The 23,040-nt window shown below is 33.9% G+C and overlaps 1 protein-coding gene across 2 annotated transcripts; it reads right to left on the reverse strand.

Moving 5' to 3' along the window:
* Positions 1 to 1,574: 1,574 nt before the first annotated feature.
* On the reverse strand, positions 1,575 to 22,885 carry LOC143079372 (hepatic lectin-like). 2 transcript variants are annotated; one of them, XM_076254652.1, is made up of 5 exons: positions 22,768 to 22,885; positions 6,686 to 6,792; positions 5,693 to 5,783; positions 3,902 to 4,112; positions 1,575 to 1,674 (listed from the first exon to the last, which is right to left on the reverse strand). In XM_076254652.1, exons 1-5 carry the CDS (start codon positions 22,793 to 22,795, stop codon positions 1,650 to 1,652), a joined length of 462 nt encoding a protein of 153 aa, XP_076110767.1. In that variant the 5' UTR covers positions 22,796 to 22,885; the 3' UTR covers positions 1,575 to 1,649. The 2 variants fall into 2 exon arrangements, with proteins under 2 accessions (XP_076110767.1, XP_076110768.1); XM_076254653.1 differs by lacking the exon at positions 1,575 to 1,674 and adding an exon at positions 3,359 to 3,398.
* Between the last annotated feature and the right edge of the window lie 155 nt (positions 22,886 to 23,040).

A 23,040-nucleotide genomic window follows, 5' to 3' on the forward strand; every position in this document is an offset into this window, starting at 1 on the left:
AAATAATACATAAATAACAACTGACTACTAGCAGTTAACTGACATGCAAGCTCCAGACTTTAATTTAACTGATTGAAAGATTATGTCTTCATCATATGAATTATATCAGGCACAATCCTTCCCGTTAGGGGTTTAGTATCATACCATCATAACATATATGAGAAGAACATAACCCGTGTCATGCTAACAGCTGTTTTTTTTTTTTTTTTTTTAAATAAATGTGTTTAGTTCCGATGCAAAGACCCTATAAGTGAATCAATATTAACGCCAAAATATGCAATCTTTAATGACCTGACAACAGTATCGTAACTATATCCCTTCTTAATAAGTATTTTTAAAGGGTTTGTTAGCTTCTGAGGTGAATACTGACATTTTTGTGCTTTATAAAGAATATTTCCATATAAAATAGATGTGAAATACATGAACGTATAAGAAGTCTGCATGTTGAGTTATATTTACGAATGATGAACATTCTCGAGCTTTGTCAAATGTTTGTTTGTAATAGTGAACTGGGAATATTATACCATCTAGTATAATAGTCCCAGCAATAAACAATAGAAATACTATCATTGTTTAAATATTACAAACGCAAATATTTTTCCTTTGAATTGTGTAATGTATACTACTTATTACATAACTCGTCTCATGAATATCATTTCATATTGTAAAGGGTGCTATTTAAATTGGCCTTTGTTGTTGACGTTCTTGTCCTTTGGACTTTGGTGGATTGTTGTCTCGTAGGCAATCATACTATGCACATAACCTTAAAAAAACACGGTTGAATGTGTTTAATTTATTGTCACGTTATCTATTATATAAGTATTATATAATCTGACATCTGATGACATGAAATATCACCCTTCAAACTAAACACTTCATAGATTTGTATACGTTCAATTCAAGGATGTGATTATAACTGGTTAAAAGTAGGCCAGAAAACGTTCGGGTAAATAGTACTGAATCGAAATTACATAACAATAATATTTTCATCACATGTATAGCAGGCTATATGAGTTTTATATAAGATTTATAAAATTAGTTAAAAGCGTATCTATAAAGAACCGAATCCAAACGGACAAACTTATTAATGTATGTTAGTGCTGGTTGTATATAAGTATATCAAAGAAACATATGAATCCACTCTGTTATATTTACGAAGTTACAAGTTCAAGATAAAATACAAACGGAACCGATCGATATGCAGCATTAATTTATAATAAGTCCGTAAACATACGGATCTAATTCGGACATAAATACTAAGAAATCGTGAAGACCGTATATAATAATCAAGATGACCCTCTAAATTGTATTCGCACAAACTATGTCAACCTTTTGGCGTTCCCTAATTTTTGTTTCAAGTCGCGATACCTGATAAAAATTGTCCTTTCATACATTACTTTATCTGCTCTTTATTTGTTCTCTCTACATCTTTTCGGAATTTTTTTACCCTATTTTTTTGTCTTGTTTTGACAATTTCTTGTGAAGATTATTGCAGAAAATCCATAGAACTAAACAAATTAGTAAAATTTGCATATTCAATAAGGTTTGAATTATCATTAGATTTATCATTATTATTATTCATTAGATATTTATTAGTATTTGAAACTAAAATTTCTTGAAAAGTTTCAGTAATAAAAAGTCATAACAATCTATCCAATGACTGGTCCTTCTTTCCTGAAATATAGAATATAATACACATTTTAATTTAAAAACAAAAATAGTTGGTACTTAAAAGACAATTGCAAACATATCATCTGGGCAGCATTGAAAAACCTACAAAACAAAATAATAAAATTGAGAATGGAAATGGGGAATGTGCCAAAGAGACAACAACCCGACCATAAAGCAGACAACAGCAGAAGGTCAAAAGCACATCAAACAATACATAACAGAATGTGCACTTATACAACTAAACATGTAAGTAAAAGACTAGTTTTCAGACAAAACGCTGGCATGAGCTATCAGATCAAGAAATTATTTAGTTTCTGAATTGTTTAGAAAATGATAAACATGCATCAGATAGAGAAAATCTCAATATTTAATTTCTTGATGTTTTTAATCTATAGTTTTTGCACATACGATACATTATACGCAAAAATATGACAAATTTTATGAACAAAATTTTATTTAAGAATTGAATGCTGCTTTTTGTAAATTTATTGGTGTGTAAAAGCGTTGACCGAAGTACATTTTGTATGAAGCGCCCTATAAAGTTACAAAAAGAAGCATTCAATACTTATAATTACATTTTTAGCTAGGATCATGAAAACACGATTTTTATCAAGTTTTTATTTAATTCACCTGTGCACTTTATTGTGGGACCTCGTGTCATCATGAATGATAAATTTGATGCAATTGTTTCAGGAATAGCACGTGATGTGCAGTTAGCCAATCAGAATAACGTATTATAATGAAAAATGTATACATCTAATGTAATTATTTGTAGATATTAATTTGCTGAACATTTATGTTATGTATTGTTGATCTCTATCTATCGTTGATTAAAAAAAAAAACCAGATTAAAATGACCATCCAGGGACTTTAAATGCGAAAAGTAGTTAGTTGACAATTTCGGCCAACTTTTTAGTAGTTCTTAGTTCTGCTAAAATTGAAAACAATTAATGGATAAAACCACCTTTAAGTTTCAAGATATACATAAAGCTTGATATGCTGATAAATTTTACTGAAGCCAGTTTTGCTCTAACAACTTATGAAACGAGATATAAAATATAAGTACAAGAATGTTTCCATAGTACATGAATGTCCCAACTCGTACTATCATTTTCTATGTTTAGTGGACCCTGAAATTGGAACCAAAACTCTAATTTGGTATTACAATTAGAAAGATCATATCATAGGGAACATATGCACCAAGTTTTAAGTTGATTGGACTTCAACTTAATCAAAAACTACCTTGACCAAAATGTTAACCAAAAGCAGGATAGACGGACGAACAGACGGTGAACGGACGTTCAAACGAACGAACGAAAACATAATTCCACTACATGGGGCATACAAACTGCAGTTTAACCCTATGTTCTATTCCAACAACAGCGACACAAATGGTGAGGGATCTTATCTCGGGATACAATTATAAAACTACACTACTACATTCAGGTAACGTTTATAAGCATTTGGCTCAGAAGGTCCAGAGCACGGAGAAGATTTTTAAAAAGTTTACTACGTTGGACGGACGGTCAACGATAACGCATACCAATTAATGGAAAAAATCCACATGGCCTTTTAGGTTAGGGGACCTCATGACTGGTATCATTGTTTTGTACATATACTAATGAACCATTTATGGAACACTCTTTACCTTAAATGCATTTCATCACCGTCTCTTTTTACCTATTATATGAACTCGAATAATTCAGCGTCCTGTGATTGTCAGTTTCCTACAGAGTTAATGTAGAGAATGTAGTAAGCGAAATTACTCCCGAATGTAACGACTTGATTGTTATTCGGGTTTTGATATGTTACGATTGAAATTGATCGGGAGTTTCATTTATATGTATGGTGGACGCGGATGCGGCCAAATCCACGGCCAATCAATTTCGCGTTTTATGTTTAAAAGATAAACGGCGATATCGAGAGAGTGAAAACATCATTTTCGATTTCGCGTTTTTTGCGATTTTGTTTTCAAGTTTTCTCCAATTTACTTAAATTATAATACAATTCAAAATCGCGAAAACACGAAATTAATCGCATCCGGCTTCCATAGAAATGTCTATGACTGGCGGGCGTTTTGAGCCGTTTCTTATGGGTTCTTTCTTTCTTGAGTTTAGACATATTACATGTATATATAAGCAATATCTCTAATTTAGAGAACACACTTTCTTATTTGCATCTATGGTCTATAAGTTATAAATATACCATGTGCAGATGTTTATTAACCTACATTCTTTCGCAGATGAATAGTAAACTGGCAGAGCAAATTCCATCATTCCATTGACCATTGAGAGGACTACTCGTCATCAAGCAGTCTTCCCCTCCATTAACATCATTTGGTTCGCCAGGGGCAAAGTTGGTATAATCAAAAACTTCGTCAGTAGATGTCCATTCCCAGACCCCTTCTGTCACAGAATCGTTTCCTCCAAGCCAATAACCACCTGGTTTCAGGTCAAATAAAGCATCGTTATTGGCAAAATTACTTTGAAAAATATCTCTTATTGAATAATTAAAAAATAATGTAATCATAGTTCGAATAGTAAAAATATTCAGGCAATTAGTGCCATTGGTATAGGAAAATGCTGTATTGTTTCAAATAAATGACACTTTATAAAGTCATGGGTATCATTATAACAAAAGTGAACAAGCCATATGGCGAAAGTACAACTAATTCATAGAACTGCATGTTTTAATAAAATAATTAATGACACCATCATACATAATTATAAGCTGAGACTACTATTGTTATAGTAGTCTCAGTTATAAGTAAGCAACTATGTGTTTGAAAAACTTGACCTATTATAAGTTTGAATTTTGTAACTGATTAAATTTGTACTGTACCATGTTTATTAAAGTTAAAGTTCAATTCTATAATGCAATTATTACCTAGCTTTATATACTCGATACACATTTGATATGTATCATGTCATTTGAGAATGACCCCTGCCCCTTTTTCAAAACTCAAATACATGTATGTATTTCCTTAAATCTCATAAGTTTGCAAGTATTCTTTCAATGACTGTTTGTATACAGGCAGGAATTCTTTTTCAAAATTTTGCTGTGTAATTTGGAAGAGATAAATTGAATGTGTCTACACACATGACATTGGTATATGTGTAGTTCCTGCAAGTTTGCAACAAACAGTGCCGCAAGCTTGCAGCAAACAATTTCGGCAAGCTTGCTGCAAATCTAATTTGCATAATTATGTTTGCAGCAAGCTTGCCGCAACCTTCATTTGCATGGTAAAATGGTTGCAGTAAGTTTGCAGCAAATGTTTACTGCAAACTTGCGGCAATGTTTGCTGCAAACTGGCTGTAAATGTTTGTCGCAGGGCTTATTTTTCGGTAAGGGTGGTCAATCAAACAAAATATCAATGTCTTGTTTGTGAAAATATATCAGTTTTCAATTATGTCATGCAAACATTGCGAGAATGTAATATAGTGATCATAGATCATAGCACATGTATCTTATTTTTTACAGCGAATGACCGTGAGGGCTTTCCGGTGTAATGCCATCGCTTAGATTTCCATTTAGCAATATTCGTTTTGGGTTTTTAACCGATTTATTTACCTGATGAATACGTAGACATTATCAAGTGCAAACTAATATTCCTTATCGCTTCTTATAAATTCATTTCTTCAATGAAAACTCATTACCGTATCATGGTGATACGGTCTGATTAGTAAGAGGCTGGACGTCTGGAATGTGGCAAATCTATTAACGGTATTTCATTGGTTATAAATACTATTTAATTGCTACTTCGTGGCTGCTGCCGAAATGATTCTGGGGGAAATGAAGGCCATATTAACGTGTAACTGGCTATTATTGAGTGATATGCATTATGTGTCAACGCGTCCGTATATGGGGTCGGATAAAAATCATGATAGTAGGCCATCGGTACAAATTATGAAGTGTTCATCTGCTATCGTAAAGAGCTGTGATGTTAATTCACGAAGCACTGTCAAGTTGGTGCAATTAATTAAATCAATATAGTTCTGTGTATAATCCAAACACTGTATACCTGTTCTGTTTTTCACCTCGCTCTCTATAAATGCGTTCTCGGCTTGGGTTTCTATTGCAACAAGTTCGGAATGGTGAACCTGACAAAATGCCTGAAAATAAGATTAAAATACTTTTCTATAAATATTTGAATTATAAATGATACGATGGTGAATCATTACAGAAAACTGTCTAAAATTTTCGTGTTGAAAAATACATTATCACACTTGTCATAATATTAAGAGTTTGTTACATTTGTAATGATTCGGTGTATGACTTTAATATTGTTATTTCTTGGTAGTAGTGTTATTCTAGACTTAAAATATCAAACAAATCGTTCAGTTTATGTGTATATATTTTGTTTAAATGGTTTTTTTTTATCGAGTTAAGCAATTCCAATTGATATTTCATAGTCTGTCATGTTACACTTCTAGTTCAGGTTAAGGTGAAGGTTGGTACCTGTTTAAAATTAAGACCCCCTTCTGCAACTGTATGCACATGTCTTAAGTCAGAAGCCTGTTGTTCAGTGTTTTTCGTTTGTTGGTATGGTTCATAGGACTCCTTAAATAGATTAGACCGTTGGTTTTCCTGTTTAAATTTTTTTTACACAAGTCATTTTGGGAGCCCTTTATAGCTTGTTGGTTTTCCTGTTTGAATTGTTTTACACTAGTCATTTTGGGTTCTGTGTGAGCCAAGGCTTCATATTTAGGGCCGTACTTTGACCTATTACTGTTAACTTTACATACACTGTGACTTATAAGGAGAGTTGTCTCATTGGTACTCATGCCACATCTTCTTATTTATATCTATAATATAAGAATGAAGCTTTGTAACAATATTCTATGTTTATAAAATAGCAACCTTTCGACACATATCTAACATAAGACATATAAAAATGCTTATATATATATGATGTTTGTAAAAATAGCACTTTATGAATTTAGTAAGTCCGTACGTTTTTCTGAATTTAACCTCACTCAATTCTTTTCAACAATGGATATTTAAAACAACATACGCCTGCGTTTATCCAGTCTAACGAAAGGTCACTAAAATAGTAACAAGACTTTTGATAATATGTCCATCCTTGATGACACGATTGTGAAGTAGCTCCACATACACACCCTGAAATGAAAAAAATATACAGACAATCTGAATTCAGTGATAATTTTTTTTAATGTTTTTTTTTATGAACCAGATTTAGCAGTTCATTAACAAGGAAATGTTAAAGTGTGTATCATTTTTTTAGTTTTCGGTATTGTAGGTTTTTTTGCTATAAACAGACACATCATTGTTCATTCGTATGTGTAGTATTCCTTTCGGGCACTCCACATACCCCCAATGATAAAAACTGATTACAGCACTAAGGTATTTTGTTTATTGAGTATAACTTATTGGCGGATACCACATATTTTCTGATAATAAAAATAATCAATATAATTCTATACGCAAAGTTGTCCGCAGTGCTTATGTCCTGTTAAATGAGTACACTTTGTCTGTAAATATTGTATATATTGTTTGTACTAAAAAAAACCTGAGGCTCTAAAGAGCCTGTGTCGCTCACCTTGGTCTATGTGAATATTAAATTATTAGGAAGCAGATGGATTCATGACAAATTTGTGTTTTGGTGATGGTGATGTGTTTGTACATCTAACTTTACTGAACATTCTTGCTGCTTACAATTATCTCTATCTATAATGAACTTGACCCAGAAGTTTCAGTGGCAAATGTTAGTAAAAATTTACAAATTTTATGAAAATTGTTAAACATTTATTATAAAGGACAATAACTCCTTAGGGGGTCAATTGACCATTTTGGTCATGTTGACTTAATTTTAGGTCTTACTTTGCTATACATTATTGCTGTTTACAGTTTATCTTTATCTATAAAAATATTCAAGATAATAACAAAAAACGACAAAAGGAGTAGGTCCGGTAAGGGCCGATTTTGGTCCCAAATTTCAGTTTCATCTAACGAGATATTTAGGACACTTTTTAAACACTTAAGTGTCTATTTTAATTGATTCGATTAGTTTATGCTAAAGATGTTAACTGATTCAGTCATTAAAAACACTCCGATTGAAGCTTAAATATGAAAAATCTATCAAATATGCCAAAAAACGTCACTTTTCAGATGGTTTTCGTCAAAAATGAAAGTGGCCGCATCCGTGTTCATCCTAAACCTTTATATATGTTATGTTTAATCATCAAATACAACTTACATTTCAATATTATGAATGAACACGAATGCGGCCACTTTCATTTAAGACGGAAACCGTCTAAAATTTAACTAAAATGCTATAATTGTGAAGATTTCAGTAATTTAGCATGACTTTATGATGCTAGTACACGATATATGTGCATTGTATTGTCAAAAACAGCACATATTTATGTAGCAGAAGCATTCTACTTTCCAAAAAATAGCTAAAAAATTATATTTTCACAATTTTGTGTTACGGCTAGAAATCGCCTTTAAATTGTAGCCAACAAAAGACACAAATCAATAGTAAAATTTAACAATATTTAATATACAAAAGTTTACAAAAGGTATTACACAAATATTACTGTTAACTTAACTGTCAAAATATGAGTCCAATCTGTTATCTTTATCTGTATCCGGAAATCTTTCGGAATCCAATTTGAATATTACGTTCACTACTAATGTCACAATCCAGTATGATGTTGTTTGTAGAATAAAAGTGTCAATCCAAATGCTGTGAATACTAATGTCTATCAATGTCTATGTCCAAGTTTAATTATGAGAGTTTAACTTTAGTGTCTGTATATATAGTGTTGTCATGGAAAATTCTAGAACACTCTATAATGGAACATTGTGGAAAATCCTGGAAAGTTACAACGGAAGTTTCTGGAATAACGTAGAAGTTTAAATTACGTATTTTTTATAAGGATCATTCTAGAAAAGTCCAATCATTCTGTGATTGTTCCAGTGATTCCTAAACTGCACAGTTATAAGATTATTTGGTAAACAACTATCAGGCCATACAACACAAATTAGGCCAACATAAATAAACATAATAATTACAATATCATAACACCTCCCCCCTTAAAAGAAGTTTTAGTGTAACAAAAACTTATCATGAATAATATGAACAAAAATACATAATATATACAAAGTGATTTAATAAGCTCTAGATAAAGCATCAGCTATTACATTATCTTTACCCTTAATATGTTTTACAATTACATCATATTCCTGTAACAATAAACTCCACCTAGTCAACCTCTGATTCTTGTTTCTCATTTTATGCATGAAGGTGAGAGGATTATGATCAGTATGAACAAGAATAGGATTTACAGTGGGATTCAAATATACATCAAAATGTTGAAGTGCTGACAACATTGCAAAACACTCTTTTTCAATAGTTGAATAATTTTTCTGATGTTTATCTAATTTCTTAGAAAAATATGATATAGGTTTTTCAACATTATCATCTGTCTCTTGATATAAAACAGCTCCTATTCCTACATCGCTTGCATCAACGGCAAGTTTAAATTGTTTTTCAAAGTCTGGAGTAATCAGAACTGGACTATTAATTAAAAGTGATTTGCTATTTTCAAAAGCGTTTTGACAATTTTCACTCCAGATAAATTTAGAATCTTTTCGTAAAAGATGAGTCAATGGTTGAACAACAGTAGCAAAATTTGAACAGAATTTCCTGTAAAATCCAATCATGCCTAAATATCTCATAAGTTGTTTTCTATTTGTAGGAGGTGGAAATTTGGAAATAGCTTCCACTTTACCCATAATAGGTTTTACTTGACCTTGGCCAACTGTATGCCCTAAATAATCAACAGTGGCCTGACAAAATTCACTTTTACCAAGATTAACAGTCAAATTTGATTTTGACAATCTATCAAAAGTATCATACAAATGTTTTAAATGCTGTTCCCAGCTATCACTACATACAATAAGATCATCAATATAAGCATAACAACAGTCTAAATCTTTTATAACATTATTGATCATTCTTTGAAATGTAGCTGGAGCACTTTTCATGCCAAATGGCATTACAGTATATTGAAATAAGCCATCTGGTGTAACAAAAGCTGATATTTCACGAGCTCTCTGTGTCAATGGAACTTGCCAATAACCTTTCAATAAATCAAATTTGCTCACAAATTTTGCTTGACCAATATTGTCAATACAATCGTCTATCCTTGGAATCGGATAGGAATCCGATTTTGAGACTGTATTTACTTTTCTGAAATCAGTCACGAAACGAAAAGTTTTATCTGGTTTTGGCACAAGGAGACAAGGAGAGCTCCATTCACTGTTACTCAGCTCAATAATATCATTGTCAAGCATATATTTAATTTCTTTTCTCATAACTTCAAGTTTGAGTGGATTGAGCCTGTAAGGATGTTGCTTAATTGGAGAAGCATCTCCGACATCAACATCATGACAAACAGCAGTGGTTTTGTTTGGCACATCTGGAAAAAGATTTTTAAAAGAAAATACCAAAGTTTTTATTTCTTCTCTACGATCAAAAGACAGATGTGCAAGTTTTGAATCTAAATTTGACAAAATTTCTGAATTTTTCAATCTAACTGTCTCTTCCATAGTTTTACAACTAAAAGTTGGTTCAATTACATCTGGTTTGTCATGATTGTTCTCAAAGTTAACCATGCCTAAAGTGGCAACTGGTTTACTATCACATAGTACATTAGTACGCTCAAAATATGGTTTAAAAATATTAATATGACACACTCTATTTTGTTTACGCCGACCTGGAGTTTTTACAATATAATTCAAATCATTGATTTTACTCTCTATTGTATAAGGACCACAATATTTAGCCTGTAAAGGATGTCCAGGGACTGGCAAAAATACAAGTACCCTATCACCAGGCTCAAAAACTCTGTCCCTGGCATCTTTATCATACCATATTTTCATCTTGTTCTGTACATTTTTTAAGTTTTTCTGAGCAATTTGACAAGCAGTGTACAATTTTTCTTTAAATCTAGATACATAGTCTAAAAGATTCAAGTCAGTATGTTCAGTAAGCCACTTTTCCTTAATCAATTTTAACGGTCCCCTTACAGTATGGCCAAATACCAATTCAAAGGGACTAAATCCAAGGGATTCTTGAACAGCCTCTCGAACTGCAAAAAGTAGAAAGTGAACTCCATCATCCCAGTCTCTGTCAAATTGAAGACAAAAAGTTCTAATCATGTTCTTCAATGTTTGATGAAAACGTTCTAAGGCACCTTGAGATTCTGGATGATAAGCACTTGATCTGTACTGAGCAATCCCTAACTGGTATACGACTTGCTGAAATAAACCTGACATGAAATTTGATCCCTGGTCGGACTGTATAGACTTAGGAAGTCCTACTAATGTGAAAAATTTGATCAAAGCTTTGACGATAGTAGGTGTCTTGATATTTCTGAGCGGAATAGCTTCAGGAAAGCGGGTAGATGTACACATGATTGTCAATAAATATGCATTTCCAGTCTTGGTCTTTGGTAAAGGTCCAACACAGTCAATTAGAACTCTGCTGAAAGGTTCGTCAAAGGCTGGAATAGGCAGAAGTGGTGCTGGTGGTATTTTCTGGTTAGGTTTACCAACAACCTGGCATATATGACATGATTTGCAGTATTCTGCAACATCATTTCTAAGTTTAGGCCAGTAAAAATGCTGCAAGATCTTAAGGCAAGTCTTCCTTATACCTAAGTGTCCAGCCAAGGGGGTGTCATGGGCAAGACCAATAATTTCTTGTCTATAAACTTTAGGCACCACCACTTGGTATAGCACTCTCCATTCCTCCTCTGGGGTAGCATCAGGAGGCCTCCACTTCCTCATTAAAATACTGTCCTGATGGTAATAGCATTCGGCCACTTTGTCTGCTTCCTCCTGTGGTTGAGCCCTCTGGCTGAGCTGAAGAATCTCAGGGTCTTTATGTTGTTCTTCGAGTAAATTATTTCGGTCTAATGAATGGCTGTTCACATCTGGCCATGGCATAATAACATTTTTGTTAACACTAGGTGGTTTTATAATAGCCTTTTCTGAGTTACCAGGATCTTCAATATCAGCTATAAAAGTGTCAGAAAGGTCCATGTAATCAAACTGGTCTTCTTGCAAATTCTCATCTTGTTGTTTTCTAGCCATCGCCCTAGTAACAACACAAGCTGGATACAATTCAGCATCATCTTCAGGTGATTTAACATCCACCACCGGTTCACTGGTAACAATTGGTTCAGCAACCACTTTGTTCCTAGCTAGATCATTTCCTAGCAATAAGGTAACACCCTCTACAGGGAGATTAGGACGAACACCTACAATAACTGGTCCAGTTATCAAATCTGACTTCAGATAAATACGATGGAGAGGAACATCTATACAACCTAACTCTACACCTTGTAACAAAACGGAGGCACCAACAGAAGTCTTCTCGGACAAAGGCAACACACCTTCTAACAATAAAGACTGAGAAGCTCCAGTGTCCCGTAAAATCTTAATAGGCTGAAGAGTGGTATCATCAACAATAGAAACAAACCCATCAGACATAAAGGGTTTGTATTCCTCCATGTAATCACAAAAACTGGACTTAAAAGCCTGACTCGCAGGACATTCCAATGTACTGGAAATATAAGGTGTCGTACAAGCACTGGTCTTCGGCTTATTATCTCGTTCATTCTTCTTCTGGAGTCTAAAACAATCAGCCATCAGGTGACCAATCTTCTTACAATAAGCACAAGTCAGTGACTTCTTCTCAAAAGTATCAAATTTTGGACTAGACATATTATAACTGGACTGACTCTTATTCTGTGGAACAGGCTTACTATCAGTACGCTCAGTGCTTTGATTTTTGTAATTTCCACTGGAAGTATTAACATTTTGACTCTTGAAACTTCTTTTATGTGAAAGAGTATAATTATCTGAAATTACAGCCGCATCATGTATTGACTCAACAGTTTTGTCGTCTAAATGTGTTTTTAATTCTGAATGAACACATTGTTTAAACTCTTCTAATAACATCAATTGTCTTAGTTGATCAAAATTGTTTTTTGTTTTCTTTGAAGTAAGCCATTTATCAAATAGATCTTCTTTTTCCCGAGCAAATTCCACATAGGTTTGCGAATCAAACTTTTTATAAGATCTAAATTTCTGTCTATATGCTTCTGGTACTAGCTCATAGGCTTTCAAAATTTCCTGTTTCACAGTGTCATAATCAGAACTTTTTTCTGATGGAAGTGCGGAGTATATTTCAGCTGCCTTACCCTCAAAAACACTTTGCAGCATCGTAGTCCAATACGGCATTGGCCATTTCAAATTATTAGCAATTTTCTCAAACTGTGGAAAATATTTATCAACTGTTTTTTCACAAAATTTCGGAACCAAACGTATATTTTTTGCTGCATCAAAATAATCTGATTTCGACTGGACTTTAGTGTTGCTTTCTTCTTTGACCATTTCAATTTTCAGTTTTTCCATCTCTAGCCTTTCTCTCATTTCAAGTTCTTTTAATTTTAATTCATCTTCTTTTATTTTCTCCCTCTCCTTCATTTCCAGTTCTGCTTGTTTTAATTTAAATTCATCTTCTTTTCTTTTCTCCATCTCCTTCATTTCCAATTCTTTTAGTTTGAGTTCATGTTCTAATTCAAGCTGTTTTAATTTAAAGGCGTCAATATTTTCGACCTTAAGTTCAAGAGCCTCTTCACCTAAAATTTCTGCGTCAACTAATTTGTCTATAACCAAATTTTTTATAATTTGTTTTCTCATAGATACTTTAAAAACTAATTTCAGTTCTTTAGCAAGCAACACTAATTCCTCTTTCTTTAAATTATCAAAACTCTCCAGGTCTGGCGTTTTCAAAAATTTACCAGCATCAAATGCCATTTTGTAGAATTTTGTTGGCTAGTTATAATAAAAATATTGAATAAATTTTGAAAAAGATATTTTCGTTATCCCGGACGAGCCCCCAATTTCTGTTACGGCTAGAAATCGCCTTTAAATTGTAGCCAACAAAAGACACAAATCAATAGTAAAATTTAACAATATTTAATATACAAAAGTTTACAAAAGGTATTACACAAATATTACTGTTAACTTAACTGTCAAAATATGAGTCCAATCTGTTATCTTTATCTGTATCCGGAAATCTTTCGGAATCCAATTTGAATATTACGTTCACTACTAATGTCACAATCCAGTATGATGTTGTTTGTAGAATAAAAGTGTCAATCCAAATGCTGTGAATACTAATGTCTATCAATGTCTATGTCCAAGTTTAATTATGAGAGTTTAACTTTAGTGTCTGTATATATAGTGTTGTCATGGAAAATTCTAGAACACTCTATAATGGAACATTGTGGAAAATCCTGGAAAGTTACAACGGAAGTTTCTGGAATAACGTAGAAGTTTAAATTACGTATTTTTTATAAGGATCATTCTAGAAAAGTCCAATCATTCTGTGATTGTTCCAGTGATTCCTAAACTGCACAGTTATAAGATTATTTGGTAAACAACTATCAGGCCATACAACACAAATTAGGCCAACATAAATAAACATAATAATTACAATATCATAACATTTGCAAAACTGCTTAATTGTGGGGCCAAAAAGGGGTCTTACTGAACCTACTCCTTTCCTTAAAATTACCAATTCAGGGGCAGCAACCCAACAACGGGTTGTCCGATTCATCTAAAAATTTCAGGGCAGATAGAATTTGACCTGATAAACAATTTTACCCTGTCAGATCTGCTCTAAATGCTTTGATTTTTTAGTTAAGCCAAAAACTGCATTTTACCCCGATGTTCTTTTTTAGCCATGGTTGCCATCTTGGTTGGTTGGCCGGGTCACCAGACACACTTTTTAAACTAGATACCCCAATAATGATTGTGACCAAGTTTGGATTAATTTGGCCCAGTAGTTTCAGAGGAGAAGATTTTTGTAAAAGATTTCTAAGATTTACGAAAAATGGTTAAAAATTGAATATAAAGGGCAATAACTCCTAAAGGGGGACAACTGACCATTTCGGTCATGTTGACTTAATTTTAGGTCTTACTTTGGTGTACATTATTGCTGTTTACAGTTTATCTCTATCTATAAAAATATTCAAGATAATAACAAAAAACGGCAAAATTTCCTTAAAATTACCAATTCAGGGTTGTCCGATTCATCTGAAAATTTCAGGGCAGATAGATTTTGACCTGATAAACAATTTTACCCCATCTCAGATTTGCTCTAAATGCTTTGTTTTTTGAGTTATAAGCCAAAACTGCATTTTACCCGTATGTTCTATTTTAAGCCATGGCGGCCATCTTGGTTGGTTGGCCGGCTCATCGGACACATTTTTAAAACCCCAATAATGATTGTGGCCTAGTTTGGTTTAATTTGGCTCAGTAGTTTAAGAGGAGAAGATTTTTGTAAAAGTAAACAGACGACACCGGACAACGGACGACGGACGCAAAGTGATGAGAAAAGCTCACTTGGCCCTTCGGGTCAGGTGAGCAAGACGCAACGTCAGATATTGCTACCATTTATATATAATTAGTGTAACAGAAAAATAACGTTAAATTAGAAACGCGCACTATCAAGTTTTTCTGCTTTTCTTGTTGGGTAAATTCAAAGTAGAAATGCCGAGATATTCCATTCCAATATGATTTTATAATTAACATAGGATATTACATTATACTTCTAGTAATAATATGTTTTTCGGGGGAATATTGCTGTATTATTTAAACAACCTGAATATGATTTTATTCAAGCAGTGGAACAAGAGACAATTAAATGGCTTATAATTATGACACTGAAGTTTTCTTAACTTTTTGATCGTCTTATAGATGTGTATTTTTGTAATATGTGCATCATTTCGTTTAATTTTTATAGGTAACCCTGTAATCATAATACAATTTGGTGTAGAAATTTCAACTTTTAAAGTACTTTTTATTGGTATAGGTAATCAAAGCCGAAAAATAATATCTCTGTTTTTTGGCAGTAAAAGTTTTGTGAAGGCAAGAAAGTTTAACTCGGACATTACCGCAAGACATTGCAAACCTATTGTATTGAATTGAATATGTAGCTCAATTCATTCATTAATTTGAACTTTTGGAGGTAACACTTAGTACAAAACGATCGTGCTTACAATTTAATAAATTATATGTCAAAATTTTATTTTTTAAACTGAAATGTTTCAAGTTTCCATACTAAATTTCCCCTGGGACAGTCATTTATACATATTCTTTTCAAAATATCTATGCTAATTTTACATTGAGACGGCCATGTAAACCGGTACTGAAATATATCACGTCATAGAACATTCATGCACAATTTCGAAGAGTTGCGTGAACATTTCGCGAATTGTTCGAGTTTAATGTTTCGAGTTTGTTACATGGGACAACGCCAAGTGAACGTTTTTTTCTGATAATCTTTGTCTTCCGAAGCCTATGAATATTATATTTTTATTCTTTCTCTATCATAATGTGAAAATTTAAGAAGCAGTCTTTATTTTCATATAATTTGAAATATTCATTTCAGCATTTCTAAGAAAATTTCCTTATCAAATATTTACTTAGCGCTACTTTTCGTGGTAGTAGCAATATCTAACGTTGCGTCCTTAGAATAAGTGTCAATTACCTGATGTAATTCTTACCTTAGACAGTTTTTTTGCGGTTCGTTTGAGGCACTTAATGGTTTTAATGCTCTCAAAATGTTATTTTTTGGGGGCCGTTTCCTTTGTTTTCGCAATGTAGTGTTCTTGATAAATGTTTGAATTCACGTGTCGCAGGAAGAACAGTGATTTGGGTAACGGCATGCTTTATATTTTCTGTAAATTTCATATTCAAACTGTCAAGCAGTAACAGACATGCCAGCTCCATCGGAAAATCATGGAAGTATATATATATTTACGTTCATAGTCAAATGAAAATCAAACACAATCCCTCCCATTATGGGTTAAGTATTATGTCACGAGAATAACACAACCCGCCTCATCCAAACTACGTGTTTTAGAATAAATGCAAATACCTTATCAGTGAATCACTATTAATTCCGAAAAATGTAATTTTAATGACTTGTCAGCAGTATTGTAAAAGAGGGGCGAAAGATACCAGAGGGACATTCAAACTCAAAGATCGAAAATAAACTGACAACGCCATGGCTAAAAAAAAAGAAAAGACAAACAGACAAATTATAGAGTATACAAGACAAAACATAGAAAACTAACGAAAACTACCACACGTAATAATATCCCCTGTGAATGAGTCTTCTGAAAGTTTTGGTTGGCTTTTATGTAAGGCATTTTTGGCACTGGCTACGGTTACATGGAAATGTAACAATAATAAAAATATTATTGTTACATTGGAGACTAATTGCCGGAATGCAAAGTTGGGTAAGGAACCAATTAATTACGAATGTAACAATAATTATTGAGGCTACGGTTACATTGCGTCATTGTTACATGAAAAACAGCAATGTACGCTAGATTTATTAAACTTAAATCTTCTATATAGTTTTGTTGCTTAATTCATTCATGTCTACTAAATAATACTTGTTATAATAATAAATAATAAATATTATTATTCAACAAATGGTGTTTAAATAGTTTTAGGTATTAATGAATTTGATGTTCTTAAAGATACTACTTCAAATTAGTAGTGCCAAAGGCGAAAAATATAGTTCAATGGTTTGTTGTTGAAAACTCGGGCTGAGAAAACTGTTCACTTTTAAGTATTTAACTGCACACCTACTCGTATTACTGTCATTATACTTTGAACAAAAGATGAAGAGATTCCTATTACCATTTTTTTGGGGGTGAAAAATTTAAAACTTGCATTGGATGTGTTTGAAACGAAACTGAAACAATAGCAAGACACAAATTTCATACAGCTATACAAACGCATTTACCAAAAATTGATACATCAAAAGCAAAGTTTGCTAACTGTGAACTAACACTGTGAACTTCTGTATACATGTATAAAATTGAGAATGGAAATGGGGAATGTGTCAAAGCGACAACAACCCGAACATAGAGCAGACAACAGCCGAAGGTCACCAATGGGTCTTCAATGTAGCGAGAAACTCCCGCACCCGCCGGAGGCGTCCTTCAGCTGACCCCTAAACAAATATGTATACTAGTTCAGTGATAATGGACGTCATGTACTAAACTCCGAATTATACACAAGAAACTAACATTAAAAAATCATAAAAGACTAACAAAGGCCATGCAAAGGCTCCTGACTTGAGAAAGGCGCAAAATTGCGGCGGGGTTAAACATGTTTATGAGATCTCAACCCTCCCCTATACCTCTAGCCAATGTAGAAAAAAACAAACGCACAACACTACGCATAGTAAAACTCAGTTTAAGAGATGTCCGAGTCCGATTTCAGAATCCATGGAGGACGTACTATAAAAAAATCAAAAAATTGTATGTTATACTTGTATGTATTGTAAATATATTAAGATAATAGAGATTATAAAAATTTCATATTTTCAATAATCTGGTTTAATTCAATCAAATATTTGTGTGGGTGTGTGGGTGTTGCAGCCTGTAGCTCATTGCCATATTCGGCATGGCCATAGAGGGCGCTCGCAGCTTGAATCAGAATTTTGGAATTCCCGTATCAGCTTGAATTAGAATTTTAGAATTCCCGAATCGGGCACTTGTTAATTTGCTGTCGACTAGAAAGCAGGTGTTACACAAATTAGTTAAACTTTTAAAAGAAAAAGAAAAGATGCCAAACAAGAGAAATGCCGTAGGATCGCCATCAAGGGCCATAGGAAAGAAGAGAAGAACGGCTAACAGGACAGGTGGACAGATAATGCAGAACGAGGAAATAACCCAAAAGAAGGACGGAGCTGGCCGGAGAAGAATTGCAAAGAAAAAACAAGGGGTCGGACACGTGGTGGCAGAAGGACCGGTGGAAACTACTGATTTTTCATCAGGTAATGAGTCGGAGGAGGATGCACGAGCGTTCACCTCTTTAAGGCACGACCCGTTACACAAAAACTTTGAAATTGCAAATAATTCCATTGATTTCACTCCTTCACAAGAATCTAGCATTCATGACACAGTGGGGGAACACGTGCCTTTTAAAATTAAGGAAAAAATTTGGGAGGGAAAGTTTATTGAGCTGCATTCTCTTTTGAGAACGCAAAAAGCAATGGAAGAGGTGGACGAGGGCGATTTGAAATTAAAAAGGGGAAAAATTTGCATTGAAAAAAGATCGTCGAGTGTTAATTTGTCCATAAATGAATGGACTTCAGCATTCATGGTTTTTATGAGTGTCTACATTGAGAAATACTGCACACGGGCACAGGAATTGTTAAAATATATGCGCGATATAAGACTAGCGGCAACGAGGTCAGAAAACTGGGCCACCTATGACGAGCAATTTAGGCTAAAAATAGAGAAGAATCCAAATTTATCTTGGGGAAATATACACGGTGAATATTGGCTATTACACATCACATCTCCCATAGTACAAAACAGCGTGTCAGTGCAATCACAGGGTTAAAGGACAAATACACAACATCCGCTAATCTGATGATTATAAATTCCTAACTCTCAGTATTAATTATAAGCCGATTCAACTATAAATTAGTGATAACGTATAATGTAAACATAACCAGACAAGGTCGTTAAACACTTCCATTTGTTTGTTGTTAACATAACAATCCTCCCCCTTTTAATTAAGATGATCAAGATAAACAAGATTAATCTCCAGTGAATGAAAGCAATAAATTCAATTTGCACTCAATTGAACTAAATAGCTACAAGTTTTAATGTTCAATTATGAAATCCTAAACCTACAGTTATATCACTGCACTAACTTAATTAACCACAATTATTTACAGTCATATATGTTTTCAATAAGTCTCTCTCAGTCTGGTGCCTTTCTTACTCTTTATGTGCGGTGCATAACTATAGTATCATTAGCATCTTCAATTGTTTTATTTTCGGTTATTTTAGTTTGTTCGGATTCATTGTTATTTTCAGATTTTTCGCTATCGCAAGTGAATTACATGTTGGTTAGGTTATTAATTCAGTGTAAATATCAGATATGGTAATTTCAAGTATGTTTGGTATGTTTTTATTTTCCTGCGGTATGAAGTTACGAATCTGAAAAATATGTCACTTCTAGATAAGTTACTGTTCCGAGTTTATGAACGATAGCTCCTTGTTTCCACTTGTTATTGTCTCTATAGTCTCTTTAAGATTTGAACTCCCTACTGGATGCAAAAAGAATATTTGTTTTTACCATCTCCCCATTTTATTATTATTCTCTGTGGAGCTATTGATTTGACATATTTAGAATTGACATCAAATGGTTTAATTGAAAAGGAAAAAATGGTCTACCCTACGTAACCAGGCTTTATTTAAAAAGGTTATTATAATATGGCCTTTATTGCTACAGTGCGATACTGGCATGTTGCACCCTTGAATGTGGGTGCAATAATAGAACAGAACAGAAAAAGAGTAATTTAGTGGCCAAAAATCTTTGTTACGGAAAAGAGGGGTAAAGCTATATTACATGAGAACATTAGGGCAAGTGAAGTGTCTTTATACAAAACAAATGGAACTTATTTGTCACAAACTGGAAATCAGGTTTTCTTGAATAATATACAAGGGTTTGTGTAGGGGGGAGTCGGTCCTACGCACAACATAATCAACTTTTCCTTAGAGTCAATAAAGAAAATTTTGTGGAGGTGAGAACCCATGTCAGATTTGGAAGCTGACTTGGGCTCTCATGTGGCGGTCCAGGGAGACTGGTAGTGATTGGGGGATTATTTCACTCGGCCCTTGCTCTGGGCCTGACAAGTTATAAAATTTGCAGGTTTGGAAAATGTGGTTAGTGGTAACGGTGTGGTCTACAGATGGGTGACTCTGGGACCTCCTCCACCTCATCTCATAGAGGGGAGGCCTACACCTGCCAACAGGTGGGGCGCTAACTGGAGCATTGGTAATACGAGTGTTTTCCCCGGTCACTCCCCATGGTAGGTGGTGGTGTAACCGTGTTTAACTACCAGGGGTTTTATGACACTATGTCAACATAGGTCAGCTGATAGCCATTGTGTGTAGGTAATCAGTAGTCACCCTGGCGCCTCAACAAAATATCATAGAATACTCTGTAGCCAAAGTATTGCCAAAAAGTAAAAAATGTATATTCTAGTCATGAAAATGTAAATACAAGTTGGTGTAATAAATGTATGTTTAATTCAAAGGATTGTTTTTGTATAAGTTGTATATGAATTACAGAGGATGGAACCTCTACACAAATGAGTATAATACACAGAAAGTCTTTAGTTAGTATTTGGTATTTGTGAATTATAATTCACAACAGAAAAAGGGAGACAACTCTTGATTAAGTTTGAGTATGTTTAGAAAATACGTCGACAACTCTGGATCGTTGTTTTTCATCTCATTGTTATTCGTTCAGTATTGAAATAGGGTCTTCATATATGAGTATTGCAATTAATAGAGATTATAAAAATTTCATATTTTCAATAATCTGGTTTAATTCAATCAAATATTTGTGTGGGTGTGTGGGTGTTGCAGCCTGTAGCTCATTGCCATATTCGGCATGGCCATAGAGGGCGCTCGCAGCTTGAATCAGAATTTTGGAATTCCCGTATCAGCTTGAATTAGAATTTTAGAATTCCCGAATCGGGCACTTGTTAATTTGCTGTCGACTAGAAAGCAGGTGTTACACAAATTAGTTAAACTTTTAAAACCCGCCCGCCCTCCCTATGAGAATAGTTGCTGCTGTTTTTGTTTTATATTTTCAGGCATCTGTTTGCTGTATTTGATTGGCATATTATGGTTACCAGTATCCAAGCAGGACCTTCATAGTATTAGACCAATACAGGATAATTTCGAATAAACTTGCGTTTCTATGAATTGGACATTTCCGTTATTAAGCACTTTATTAACATATTATGGACTATTGTGATTTGAGCATCCAGCATTAATTTTAGTTTTTATTAATTAACAATTATATTAATTGGAACGAAAACAAGACATTTTTAAAAAATCAATTATCTTCTTTTATCCTAAGGCGCAGAGTCAATTTTGAATGGGGGGAGGTCCAGGGAGACTGGTAGTGATTGGGGGATTATTTCACTCGGCCCTTGCTCTGGGCCTGACAAGTTATAAAATTTGCAGGTTTGGAAAATGTGGTTAGTGGTAACGGTGTGGTCTACAGATGGGTGACTCTGGGACCTCCTCCACCTCATCTCATAGAGGGGAGGCCTACACCTGCCAACAGGTGGGGCGCTAACTGGAGCATTGGTAATACGAGTGTTTTCCCCGGTCACTCCCCATGGTAGGTGGTGGTGTAACCGTGTTTAACTACCAGGGGTTTTATGACACTATGTCAACATAGGTCAGCTGATAGCCATTGTGTGTAGGTAATCAGTAGTCACCCTGGCGCCTCAACAAAATATCATAGAATACTCTGTAGCCAAAGTATTGCCAAAAAGTAAAAAATGTATATTCTAGTCATGAAAATGTAAATACAAGTTGGTGTAATAAATGTATGTTTAATTCAAAGGATTGTTTTTGTATAAGTTGTATATGAATTACAGAGGATGGAACCTCTACACAAATGAGTATAATACACAGAAAGTCTTTAGTTAGTATTTGGTATTTGTGAATTATAATTCACAACAGAAAAAGGGAGACAACTCTTGATTAAGTTTGAGTATGTTTAGAAAATACGTCGACAACTCTGGATCGTTGTTTTTCATCTCATTGTTATTCGTTCAGTATTGAAATAGGGTCTTCATATATGAGTATTGCAATTAATGTCTTCAACTTTTATTATTTAGTACATATTACTAGTCCCATCGAACATTGCTGTTTTTCATGTAACAATAACGCAATGTAACCGTAGCCTCAACAATTATTGTTACATTCGTAATTAATCGGTTCCTTATCCAACCATGTATTCCGGCATTTAGTCTCCAATGTAACAATAATATTTTTATTATTGTTACATTTCCATGTAACCGTAGCCAGTGCCTTTATGTAAATGACGACCTTACAGTGTTTTGTTTAAAATATTTCTTTATAAGAAATTGGATGTGAAATACATGACCACAGTATACATAAACCGGACATGTAATGAAGTACTTACCAACAATTATAAACAGAACTAATGACATTTAAAACTTGTACACGCAGTAATCTAAACCAATCTGCACACTGATAAGACTATGGTCATATGACTACGTCATATTTGTGCCTCACGAACTGTTACTACTTTGTCACATTCATTCGAATCAGAATTTTCAATACCATGTATTCTTTGCCTCAATATTTCGGATTCAGTGACGTAGCTAGGTCTTACTTGAGTGTACGCCCGAACCTCGGTGAGGGGTTCTGATGGTCCAAAGCGGGTCTATTTCAT

This window comes from Mytilus galloprovincialis, chromosome 6, assembly GCF_965363235.1.
Source record: "Mytilus galloprovincialis chromosome 6, xbMytGall1.hap1.1, whole genome shotgun sequence".
Classification (NCBI taxonomy): domain Eukaryota; kingdom Metazoa; phylum Mollusca; class Bivalvia; order Mytilida; family Mytilidae; genus Mytilus; species Mytilus galloprovincialis.